The sequence below is a fragment of the Psammomys obesus genome, unplaced genomic scaffold (genome assembly GCF_907164565.1).
Source record: "Psammomys obesus unplaced genomic scaffold, mPsaObe1.curated_primary_1811, whole genome shotgun sequence".
NCBI lineage: Eukaryota > Metazoa > Chordata > Mammalia > Rodentia > Muridae > Psammomys > Psammomys obesus.
In genome coordinates, this window is record NW_026588368.1 from 3,164,064 (window position 1) to 3,177,247 (window position 13,184).

The following is a 13,184-nucleotide window of genomic DNA, read 5'->3' on the forward strand; positions in this document are numbered from 1 at the left end:
AGAGAGGACATGCTCCCTGCGAGCTGGAACTCTTTAGCAAGTTCTGGATCACTAGCTAAGTTAACCCCCTGGGGTTTTTCCAGCCCCTCAGAATCTCTCTCACAATCTGCACACCCTTATCTCCCCACTGCAAACACTCTGCTTCACACACACAGAGCATGTGTGTGCCAAGTCACCTCCGTGGTTCTCCCAACTCCCAACAGCCTCAGGAGGTCGGGAAGTAATTAATGCTCCCAAAGTCATTCGGGTCCCTCATTAGCCTGGCTATAAAGCAGTTGCCTTCACCTTGGCCCTTATACCCTTGTCCACAGCAGCCATCCCAGGCTTCAGACTAGCAGCCAGCTGAGATGAGGACAGCTGGAGGGCTGGACCGGGGTGTGTGTGTGTGTGTGTGTGGGGGTGCCAGGCTGTTCTCTTACTGCGGATGCTGAGCTGTTCCCAGGAACTGCGGTCCAGGCTCTGGTTGAGGTAGAGAAGGCCAGTGTCCTCACGGATCCGGATCCAGTCATTCTCCTGCAGCCGTGTGCGGTACACACCATAGAGGTGCTGGCCCAAGCGGAAGCTGGGCACTTCCCCAGGGGCATCCCGGAGGGCATGGACATAGAGCAGAGGTGTGCCAGCTGGCTGGTCCACATACAGTCTCTCCCAGTAAGCATCCCTTGAGAAGTACAGGCCCAGCGGGGCTGCAGGAGACACGAGGGTGTGAGCGGGGGTGGGAGAAACAGCTTCTTCATGGACAAAATAAAAAACAACAGGAATTAATTTAAAGTCCTAATCTTGGCAAGAATTTCTCCAAAGAACGTGAACACAGCTAACATGGCTGATAGTCGCACCACATTAAAGCAAAGAAAGAAAAAGAAGGGAAAAGGAGAGAAAGTACAAAACAGTCGCAAAATAGTTCTGAGCCACCCAAGTGTGAGAAGCCCTGGGAATCGTACATGATCCAGGGGCTCGTCAGGGAGTTCAACAAACCACCTGGAACCAGAGGACATTTCCAAGATACGGGATACTGCCAGATAAGCAGGGCAGGCAGCAGTCACCAGCATCAAAGAGAGCACTGTGTAAAAAAGCAACTGATCGTTATCACACTATGCTCTTATACATGACCCAGCAAGTCCACTCCAGTTATCGAGCAGAACTTAAACCACCCATCCAATCCATCGACTAACCTAGTATTAAACGGCGGAACTACTCATGGCAACCAAGATCTGGAAACACGGATGTCCTTCAGTGGGTATTTAGATATGCAAATTGGCACGGCCATACCACAGAACCCCACGGCAGCAATGAAAAGGGATGGACCATTGCTACCCATGGCTTCCCAGGTGGGTCTCACACACATCCAGTCCAGCTGAAGCAGTCAGGCAGAACTGGATGGATTCTCAGTGGGTTTCAGGTAATTAATTGATTGGGTTGTACTGCTGATTTTTGTCTATGTCCGATAACTTTCATGACAGTGTTTTAAATAGGAAGAGCTCTTAAAAAGCCTTGTGCACACTGTTGGTCAGAATTTGAGATGGTACAGGTGCTACAGAAAACATTCGGGCCTCTCAAACTACTTAACACACACACCCCACATGATCCAGAAGCTTTGTCTCAGAATCATGCCAAAGAACTTAAATCCTAGAGGTTTACACAGCCTTTTCACGGCAGCATTAATCACAACAGCCAAAGGGAGATGAGTGCTACTGCCCACGGATGGGCACACAGGTCATTCAGCCTTAATCTAAAGTGAGAAAGATTCTGATCCTGTGCTGGCTGCTTTTATGTCGGGATGAACCAACAACAGTCACCTGAGAGGAGGCAACATCAACGGAGGAAATGCCTCCATAAGATCAGGCTGGAGGCAAGCCTGGAGGGCATTTTTTAAATTAGTGATTGATGGGGGGAGGGCCCAGCCCATTGTGGGCACCATCCCTGGGCTGGAGGTCCTGGGTCCTCTAAGAGAGCAGGGTGAACAAGCCATCAGGGGCAGGCCAGTAAGCAGCACCCCTCCCAGGGGCTCTGCAGCAGCTCCTGCCCCCAGGTTCCCGCCCTGACGTCACATTCAGTGACGGAGTCCGATGCAGAGCTGTGCATTTTGGCCATGGTGTTTCATCATGGTGACACTAACCCTCACTAGGACAAACGCCATTTGCTGGAGATGTGGCTCGGCCGTTAAGGGTTGCTTCTTGTCAGGCGTTTATTCCCAGCAACAAGAAGACGACACAGACCTAAGCTGCTTATCTGAGCCACAGGTGGAGGCCAGGGAGGTTTTCCTAGGGAGCATGGAACAGGAGACAGTGTCAGCCAGGACAGGGGCAGCCTGGCCTGGAAGGCAGAGAGGACTGAAGAAGATGGTAAGTTCAGGAAAGAGAGAGCCGGGAGAGGCAGATGCCAGCAAGAAGTATAGCTTCTCAGGGCTAAGAGATCGCCACCTCAGAACGCCTGCCAGAAATGACAGGCTGAATCAGCTTGCAGATTCTAGGCGAAGACCAGGAACCAAATCTGAGGTGACAAAGTACGCCGTGTCTGGTAGGGTGGGGCACTGGCTTGGGCAAGGACTTTACATTCTTTGTCTTGGCTCCCAAGGAGATTAAGCCCTTCCTCTCCGAACGGTTGTTGGGAGCATAATTTAGTTGATGGACTTGGAAGTTCTAAGAACAATGGCAGCTGCCCGCTGCCATTCCTAGCATCTCCATCCCCACACCTGTATCTCCATCGCCTATCACCACCGTCAGAACCGTAACCACCACCACAATCATAATCATCACATCCATCTTTTTCCTACAACCATCAGCATCACCTCCAGACCCGTGGTTCAGAGTCCACACACAGCTTCAAGTCTGGATCTCCGCTGATGTAGAGCAGAGGACTCAGTATGTGGCACCTCCTTGGTCACCTGTCTTACTGGGCCTCCACAGTAGGGTGGCTGTAGCCTGGAAGAGCGGTTGACAGAAGAGGAGTCACGGTATGGGGATGGGGCTGCTCCTGGTCTCAGAGACTCTGGTTTCCCTGCGCTTCCAGGCGTGGGACTCACATGTCCCATCTCCCAAGCTGGTGCTGTGGGAATCATCTCTCACGATCATGTTAGTCTGCTCCCAGCGCTGAGCCCTCCAAGTCTCACAGCACTCTCCTTTGGGTTGAATGAGGATCTACTGCAAAGCTGAGGCTAGGGATCAATTGGGCACTGGGCTAGCCAGACCCCAGAGCTAGACGGGGCACTTCTTCTCCAAGGAACGTGGGCACCAGGCTTTACCCAGACTGCATTGCAGCTAGCACCTGCATTTCCATGCCCACCCAGACCAGCTGCAGTGACCTCGATGAGATGAAGGACGCTCTCACCCAAATGTGACTTCCCAGCTGCTACTGACTTAATGGCGGGCCTTGCTGGCAGTTCCTTCCGGCTTCTATTCAAAGGAAACTGCCAATTAGGTTACAATTAATTTCTTTCCTAAAGCAAGGCCTGGCCACCCAAGTGGCTTGTGGATGAGCATGTGTGAGTGACGAGGCCCCTCTGGCTCCAGGGCTCTCTCTAGTGCTTTGCAGCACCAGTTAACTGACTGCTGCTCTTGCAGCTGGGCCGAGGAGGCTCTACTGGCTTTGACCCTGACGACTCCCAACTGTGCAGCTGTCCCCACATAGCCAGCAGAGCACTATGACTCAGAAAATGTCCCCCGTGCTGAGAGACCACCCCATACACCTCAGAAGCTCCTTTTTGACACTCCATCCCAACACCCATTCAATACTCAGCAGTGGGATTTCCACAGTGCTGTTTTAAGCACATCCAAATACTTAATGAATATTAGAATTCCTGTCTCATTGAGCAATAAACCAAGACAGAAAATGGCCCCAGGCCACACAGAGTGATTTAGGACTCAGCCAGAGTCTGGCCCAGGCTCCTTTGTCCAGTGACAGCTGTTCACATAGTGCTTTTGGGAAACGAGGTCACAGAGTCCCAGCATCAAGGGCCATCCAGTTATATGGCAGCTGTCGTACCAGCCTGAAAAATGCCACTGTAGAGATCCACCCACGTCTTCCCAGTTTCTCCTCCAAAAGGCCGGTGCTCCTACAAATTTCCTTGGCATTTAATAACTGGCTCTTTAATATTTCGGTGGGATGGAGTCAGGGCAGGAGTCCCAAAACAAAGTGAGGGCTCAGGAAGGTGAGTCCAGGTGGAGTTTGCTTGGAGGTGTTGTGTGTGTGCGTGCGTGTCCCATCCCACCAGGGATTCCTACATGGAAAGAGAAACCACAGGCACAGAAGCCCATATTAGGCTCTCATGACTCCAACTCACTAGACATTGGAGCTTTGCCTGAGTATCGTGGAGTCCTCCTCTCAGGGCCACAAGGTCCGTGTCCCACTGAACATGTCGGATGGTGGAGGCTGTAGTCAGATAGGGAGCGATTTCTGTTTCCTTGTGCACATGTGCACCTCTTCTCTGGATGGGGGTGTGACTGGCTGCTTTTGTGTGTCAACTTGACCCAAGCCATAGTCATCAGAAAGAAAGGAGCCTAAGTTGAGAAAATGCCTCCATGAGATCCACCTGTAAGGCATTTTCTTAGTTAGTGATTGATGGGGGAGGGCCTAGCTCACTATGGACGGTGCCATCCCCTGGGCTGGTGGTCCTGGGTTCTAGAAGAAAAGCAGGCTGGGCAAGCCATGGGAAGCAAGTTAGTAAGCAGCACCCTCCATGGCCTCTGCATCAGCTCCTGCCTCCAGGTTCCAGCCCTGCTTGAGTTCCTGTCATGACTTCCTCCAATGATGGACTATGATGTTGAAGTGTTAAGCTGAATAAACTCTCTCCTCCCCAACCTTTTTGTTTCATGGTGTTTCATCACAGCAGTAGAAATCCCGACTAAGACGGGGTGGCAGATAAAGAAGTCCCAAGCATCTGCTCTGGAGGAGAGTGGAGCGACAGAAGCTGGGAACCTCACAGGAGCCATTTCTGGCTCCAGAAGGACCCAGAGCCACACACTGGAATCCCGGGGTCTCTAGTAAGGCAGAACAGGGCAGTGATGGACGTCCATCACTTGTACCTGGACCTTGGAATCTGTGGTCGAAACCCCAAGTAGGAATGCAGAAGGGAGGCCACTGCCTCTGCAACACAGCTCTTGCTGGCAGCATGACATCACAGTAGCAATTACTGTAATCAACTTAGACCAATCTGCCCAGTTATTTTTAGTCTAGATAGAGGCAGAGTGAGAGGGGCAGCCCTGGCTTTCCAGGCTGCCAGTTCCCTTGTTGGGTGTGGGGCGGGTCATGCTCTCTACCATCTTCCCCTTTCCCAGTAAGGTTTCAGGCGTCTGCTTCTCCTTCTGTGATGCCTTTGTTTCTGCAACGTGTGTTCTCACTGTGACGTGCTCAAAAGCTCCAGTCTCCTGAGAAATGCACACACTCGGTGGGCAGTGGAGACTCAGCGTCCATCCATACAAGGACATCAATGTCTTCTCAAGAGACTTCTTTTAACGGACTGGTGCTACTGGATGAAGTAGCTTCTCAGTCGAGCCTGGCAGGGATGACAGGTCAAAAGCACCCAATTTAAAAATGGCCAAAGGTGTTCAACCCCGAGTAAGATTATTTATTTTACCATCTCCAAGGTTCAGGGAACACTGTGGAAGAGGGAACACAAAGAATGTTACGAGCTGGAAGAAAAGGAGAAGGGCCCAGGAATGTTATCCTCAAGGCATGACACAATTGTTGTAAACAGCATCTCACTGCAGCTGCGCATGCCCACACTGGGACTGCACAAGCCTACATGTCAAACAGCCAACCATGCAGTGGGCTTGAGGAGCCCTGGCCCTCTCTGTTGAATAATTATTGGCTACTGATAGGTTCTCAGAGAGGCAACGTTCCTGTGGTTAAGCCCACAAGCTCCAATGCGGTAGTTTCTAAACCCATGGCCTCAGAAGCTCTTGGTTAAAAATCACTGCATCACACACACACACACACACACACACACACACACACAAAGACAAGAATATGGGAATGGAGCCTGCGGAGGTTTGTGGTGACTGGGGTCAGTTAGTGAACAGAAATCACTAGATACACATATGAATTATCAAAGTAAAATTTAATACCAACAATGGTCAAAGGCTCTAAAAAGACTCTTGTCCAGTAATGTGTGCAACTGGCCAGTGAGTGTGTAAATAGACGCCCGTCTAGTCACTTATCTTTAGGAGAAACTCAAAACCAAAACCACAATGAAATACCACATAGAGCCCACTGGGAAGGCTAGGATGTAAAAACAACAACAGGAACTAGTAAGAGTTGGAGAGGATGTGGGTAAAATGTAACCTTTGCACACAGTTGCTGAAACTGACGATGCCCGGGGAAAGAGCAGATCAACAGCTGCTCGAAGACCAAAGCCTGAAGCAGTTTCACTGCTAGGAAAACTGAAAACAAGTCTTATAAACAGCCAGGTCCAGAGGCCATGGAGGAAACATTGTTCACAATAGAAGAAGAAGAAAAAAAAAAAGCCCACCTCCAGATTGAGAGAATGGATAAAAAAATGCAGCGTATCCAAACAACAGGAATGTTATTCACTCTTGAAGAACGGGCATCCTGACTTGCGCTACAATGAAGATAAGCTCTAATGCAAACTACTACAAGCATTGCACTGTTTACAGCAAATGCCCAGAACAGGCAAATCTTGATAGAAGCTGATTGGTGGGAACCAGAGGTAGGGGCTTGGAGCACGGGGAACAATGTTTAATGGGTATATGATATCCTTTGGGAGTAATGAGGATGCGATGGAACTACAGAGGTGCCATCTGGACATCCTGAGGTAGCCTAAATGCCACTTCACTTTTCTCTTAAAAAAAGTTACCCACAGCTGTTGGGCCCAGCACAGGCCCCTGCAGTGCCACCCAGGAAAACGGGCAGAAAGGCCCACTTGGAAAAGCTAGCAGAGTGTCTGAGCTGGTCAGTTTAGTTTTGTTTGCTTGTCAATTTGGCACAGGCTAGAGTCATCTAGGCAGAGAAGAACTCAACTGAGAAAATGTCCCCATCATATGGCCCTGTATGCAAGTCTGTGGGGGAATTTTCTTGACTGATGATTGCCGAGAGAGGGCCCATTTCACTGTGTGCCATCCTTAGAGATACGGTCCTGGATTAGCCATAAAAAGCAAGGCACAGGTAGAGCACCTAGGTTAAGCCATGGAGACTTGGCTGGCATCTGTTGCTCAGGACTGTAAACAAAGGGTGGCCTGGCTAGGAAAGAAAACATTTGAAATGCACCTCAGTCCAGACTTTCTAAGGCACTGCGGCTGTGGACCTCCTGGATCAGTCTTTTGCCCATGTGACCTTCAGCTGACCACAGTGCTGAGTCACAGGCCAGGTGGAGCCCTCAGTAGGGCAAGAGCACACTCCCAAGAGACAGTAAACCTGTCTTGCACGGGAGGAGGGTGGCTCCCAGAACCATTCGCTGCTTGGATTGAAGGTGGGCTGGAATGGATTCCCGACTTCCACCATGCTGTACATGCCTCCAGGTAAGAGGGGCGGAGAGGAAGAAGCATCCCTTGTCTCCTGCTCCAGGGTCACGCTTGCCCCTCAGACAGCCCTGAAGAAGACAGCCACCAGCACTCCGTCACAGAGGAGGGAAGACTCGGGAGCACAGGAAAGGGCATCTGCTAGCTCCTGTGTTTGGAAGAAGGAGCTCCATTTGCCGAGATCTAGGCCGCAGGGCCGCTGGCCCCTCTTGCTGCAGAGCCCACTGTGTACCAATGACACCAAGGAGAAGAGACTCCGCTGCCAGCACACACCTGGTCAGGCGAACAGTCAACCTGCTGTAGCATCTGGGCCGCTCTGCTTAGTGGAGCTACCCATGAGACAAAAAGCAAACACAAGTGTTTGCTTGTGGCAGGCCACCTGCTCTCCCCGGAGCCCAGGTGGTGTCTGCCTCCATGGCAGCCCTCAAGCTCTCACCAGCCACCTTCTCAGAGGCACCAGGAGCTGGCAGGATACAACAGCACTCTGCTGCCTCTTCTCACCCCGTCTGACTAGGTCAGGGTTTCACAGGATGGCTCAGGGGGGTCTATCGGATGCAAAGGGGGATGGTCCCTGAAGGCCCCTCACACAGCTGTGAAGAGCAGGAAGGTAGGTGATGGGGAAGGCAGCAGCTAGGGAAAGAAAGGAGGAGGAAGAAGGTACCATCTATAAGAGCTCTTTAGGGTCCTGGAACCTGTCAGGGAAAGGATCTGTGACCTCTGAGAGGGGTTGGGAGTCCTGCTGAAGGAGGCACAGCCTCTCCTGATTCCCAGGACACAGGCCCTGGCTGCTCTTATGAGAGGGGACAGCCTGGAGTTGGCTGCACCAACCCACAGCTTCCTAGGACGAAACACCCCGTAACAGAGGGCACAGAGAACACAGACCAGACAGACAGGGGCCCCCACTGACAGCGCCTCCTCTGTGGCCCATGCCCAGGGCTCCCTGTCAGGATGCCCAGTCCTTGTCACCTTGTCTTGCTGCTAAGTGTGTGTCTTCTGCTGTTAGTTACTCCTTGGGAAGCAACACTCAAGGCTGTTTGATTAGTACTATCAAGTCATTCATAGAACGGGGAAGGAGGAAGGCACAGTGCTGACCGAAAAGGACTGAGGTAAGAGATCATCAGCCAAGCAGGCCTCAGCCCTTACCCCAGAAGCACCCCCCCACACACACACACACACGTACACAACACAACCCTCCGTAATGTAATTACGGCCACTCAGCTCGAAGGAAAGAATTAGTGAGTGGAGGCTGGACTCCTAGCCAACTTTGCTTTTTTTTTTTTTTTTTTTTTCTTCTGGGCACGCAGTGGGCGTTTTCTTTTATCAGCCCCAGGGAAATGGATTCCCCGTGGAGCAGGGTACACAGCTGCACCCCTCCCCCAGCACGGCACCGTGGCTACGACACCAGGTGCCTCAGCTGACACTGTGCAAAAGGACAAGCCTTGAGTGTCCTGTCCCTAGCAGCCCTCTGGCTACACACTAACATGCTTTCTTACCATGCCTGGAGCACAGGGGCCCCCTCTTCAGGACAGCAGGGCTTCAACACAGCTCCAGGCCTAGCCCAGCACTCATTCCTAGCCCATGAAACTCCCACCGTCCACCAGCCAGTAAGAGGGGGGAAGATCTTGCCGAGACCTCAGCTCAAACCCAGAGAGGCCAAGGCCTCCTGTCTGGGTGATGCTACGTGTCACATGACCATTTTTAGATCTGGTCCAGTCTGTTTTTCCCCAGCGTATGTGTGAGTGACTTGTGGTATGACAGCCAGGGGCATTTTCTTCTCCCAGGGCCCTCGTCATCACTACTGGTACCAAGCTCTACTGGCCTTGCTAACAACAAGAGCCCTGGACCTGGCCAATCTACAGATTGGGAGAGCCTCGGTTTGTTCGCCTGTAAAATGGGAAAAGAAGACCACAAACCCAACAGGGCAGGGGTTGCTATTGTTGTGTGTCGGCTGGAAAGGGGACCAACGGAGTCCTCTGCCAGGCTGTGGAGAAGAAGATCCTGAGGGAGGCAGCAGCTTCCAGCTACCCTTTCCCTTCCTATCCCCAGGTCCATTTCAACAGATCCTGTAATTTTTAATTAGTTTTCTCCTCCCCTGGCTAAGAGGCCATTAGTACCCCATTAGGTGAACGATGCCATTTTCTTCACACTACACCAAGGAAACAGTGATTTACTTAGCCCATTCCTAAAGCAATTCTGCAAAATAAAGGCAATCTAGTGAATGGGCTCAGTCACTCCCTCACTTGCTGTCTGCTCTCAGGCCCCACCCTCAGGAGCCCCCGGCTGGCCCAGCCCTGAGAATGGGTGCTGACGCTCAGCAGCTGGAGGGAAGAGCCACTGAAGGGTCCAGGCGAGCCTGGAGAATCAGGACAAGTTTCCAGGATCCACAGCTCAGTGAGGGAAGGAACAAAGGGGTGAAGTTGTGTGCCCCAGGCTCCCAAGGATGCTGCTGCTGTAGACAAAGTATGGTCCCCACACACTTACAGAAGAGCTATCCAGAAAGGGACCCCCCCCCATGACATGGCACCAGATCTTTTGGTTCGTGCAGCTAGAGGTGCTAATCAAGATGCCAAGCCAAGAAGATGAGGGACAAGAGTCTTGCCGAATTGTTTGGGGGGAGGGAGCATGTCCAAGTAAGGGAGACGGAGATTCGGAGATTTAGCATCCTCCCGTCCAGAAGAATTTAACAACCTACAGAAGGTTGTTACCTCTAGTTCCAGGACCCTGGGCCCAACAGTCGTGAGGATAGGACCAAGTGTGTGGCACAGTACTGTGGGATCTTTGAAGGGGGGTGGAGAGAAGGGTTCCAGGCTGTTGGGATCTGTTGGTAGTACCTATGTACCTACAGCTCTCTTGAGAATGATGAGCTCATGGGAAAGGGGAAAGAGGTCGGAGGAGCATGTTTTGATGATAACTTGAAATGAGAGTTCTGTATCAGTCTCATGAGCAAGGTTCCCTCCCTCACCTCTTCAGACCCACTCCAAAACTGTGGTCAGCAAGCCCAGCCGCTAGAACTCTGTATCCACAAGAGGGCGCCGGAGGCCACGCTGCGCCCTGTCCTCCTGAGGAACCGCACCCGAGCTCTCTGGTGGCAGTCGAGCCCATGAGTGTCACAACTGCTACTGTCAAGTCTGGGCTAGAGAGCTTCTCAAACAATAAACAATTTCTTCTTCCTGGGTCTACGGCCACTGCCTTCTCTGTACCTCTATCGCGGTTTCTTGACCATCCAGAAACCGGTGGGTCTACGACAGGGGCTCATAGTCCCTGGATTCTATAAGCTGTCTGTGGCCACCTGATTCTACTGGCCAGAGGTCTCACATAGAAAGCTCTTTCTGTCTCTGCCTAATGCCACAGGCCAGACCCTTGAGCTGGGTCCCTGAAAAGGGGGGTGAGAGGTGCGGCAGAGACTAAATTCAAGGCTAGGAGGGTTCAGGGAAGTTGCCCAGCACGTTTTCCTAGTTCGCCCCGACCACAGGACCACACACCTGTGACTCGTAAGTTTAAACCCAGAGACACAGGAGAAGCTCTGTATTTTGTTACATGGCCTCATGCCTATGACCCCCAGCAACACTGGGGCCCCAGCATCTAGGATCAGACTCTTCAATCTATTTTTTTTTTTTTTTCCTTAGGAACGGGGAGGTCTTTAGCATATACTCTCTCTGTGGTGTCCACAAAGGCAACCCAGGGCTGGTCTGTGAGCCCAGTCTTCGCAAGACTTGGAGCTAGAGGCCAAGTGATCCCAGCCTTTTCTGTTTTCAAAGGTTGCAAAGAGAGAAAGCCCGCTGTAAGGAACGGGAAGAGGGTGGCCTGGGCTCCGTTCTGATGTCAGAGGCAAACTTGGTACTATATATGCATTTCCAGAGGGAACCAAGTTAGGGTAGGCTGGAAGGACACTAAAATGTGTAGCCGAACGGGTCAACATCCTGCATCCTTAGGGTTCATTTGGTCAGGGTATAAGAGTGAGGGCAGTGACCAGCCTTTGAAAGGCCACACCTAAGAAGGAACTCCTACGTGCGAAGGATGCTGGTAGCATATCACTGCACTGGACTCCAGAGTGGCCGTGCCAAAGCACTTTATAAACGTCATCCCTGAACCCCATTTGGACCCTAGTAAGCCTCCAAAAGCCACACTATCAGGCGCTCCCGCCGAACAGAGAGAGAGAGGCACAGGACTCCCGGTTGCCAGGCAGGGCTCAGACCATGCTGTACTCTCGGGCGATGAGACGCCAGAAAAACACTGGCTTTTAGGTTTTTAGAGACCAGGGCAGCAAAAACATACCAGGGGAAAAAAATAACCGTTACTAAAGAGCCTCAGCACCCTTCAGCCAGAAGAGCAGAGCCCCGGAGAGTGCGGGAGTGAAAGGCGAAAAGAAAAACCAGGGCGCAGCAGCGGTCTTCAAGCGCTGGCGCAAGTCGCGGGCTCCCCAGGGCTGCCCTAACCCGTCCGCTCGCAGCTGCTCCCCCAAAGGCGACAAGATCTGTCCGCCTCGTCCGGGCACGGAGCCCTCCTTGGCTGGAGGAGCGAGCAGCTTCAGATGCGCGGCTGCGGTTCTGGTAGGAGCAGGGACCAGGGCGCGGGCCGAGCCCCGCCCAGCCGGCGGCCGGAGCGCTCCGGGACGCAGCAGCTCACAGCAGGCAACCGGGTTCCCAGGCCCGGAGGCCGCCGGCCGCGCAGCCGGCCGACGCCAGCCAAGGTAAGCGCGCCCGTGCGCGCATCGGCCCCCCGGCTCGGTCCGCGGTGCTTAACTTCTCCCCGGCCGCCACCGTCCCCGCCGTCCCGCAGGACTCACCTTCGCCCAGCAGCGGCAGCAGCAGAAACAGCTTCAGCCCCAGCCCCGCGGCGCCGCCGGACGTCGCCTTCGCCATCGCCCGTGCGCGCGCGAGCCGCGGCCGAAGAGCGGGCGGGTCTGTGGGCGGTGGGATGCGGCGCTCAGCCGGGCCTCCCCATGCCAGCCCGGGCGCAGCGGGCACTGCGGGCGCCCTGCGTCCGGGCGCGGATCCCAGCTGCGGACTCCCACGAGCCGCTCCCCGCAGCCTCCTGCACGGGCTCCGCTGGCGGTACTGACGTTGGAGGAGACCTGCGCTGCCTGCGCCCGGGGGAGCGGACTGGGGCAGGGCAGGGAGCAGAGGGAGGGGCACCGGGAGGGGCGGGACCAGGGGTGCGGGTGTGTGTGTGTGGTGTGTGTGGAGGGGCGGGGCTCCAGGTACCCGCCTGGGGCAAGGTGGGGCTGCACCAGCCGCTTCTGGAACTGCTCTTTCCTCCCTGGCGAGAGGGCGGGTCGGAGCTGGGTGCCCTTGGCTTGTGGCGCGGGTTGCGGGTCGGCTGAAGGTAGCGTGGGTCCCTGATCGTCTAGCTGTCGAAGCCACTTTCTCACCCTGGGCGCCTGCTCGCTGTTTCTGCGTTTGTTCTTTCCCGCCGCCCAGAAAGAGCAACGCAGAAGATTCAGGGGACTGGGCCGGCTGTTCCCTACACTCGCAAAGAGACCAGACGCTAGACTGCTGTCCCTCCCGGCCTCTGGACGCGGAGAGCATCCTCCGCCATTTATCAGGGGGAAGTGCATTTGGAGCCAGCAGCCTCTTCTGGGGCTAGAGGCGGGAATAGGGGAGGAGCCCTGACCAGGAGAAAGAGAGCCAGAGAGCCTGCTTTCAGGGTACAAATCTATCGTGTGGTCGAGAGGGTGGGGGTTCCTGTTGGGTTTGTTTGTGATGGCTGGGACCT

At 53.6% G+C, this 13,184-nt stretch overlaps 1 protein-coding gene across 1 annotated transcript in view; it reads right to left on the reverse strand.

The window, feature by feature from the left end:
• Positions 1-12,556, reverse strand: part of Ret (ret proto-oncogene) — a 40,133-nt gene extending 27,577 nt beyond the window's left edge. The window contains exons 1-2 of the mRNA XM_055604213.1: positions 12,256-12,556; positions 420-683 (exon numbers count right to left, since the gene is read on the reverse strand). Of these exons, the coding sequence (XP_055460188.1) occupies positions 420-683; positions 12,256-12,331 (340 nt within the window). The 5' untranslated portion in view covers positions 12,332-12,556. The remainder of the gene's footprint in view (positions 1-419; positions 684-12,255) is intronic.
• Between the last annotated feature and the right edge of the window lie 628 nt (positions 12,557-13,184).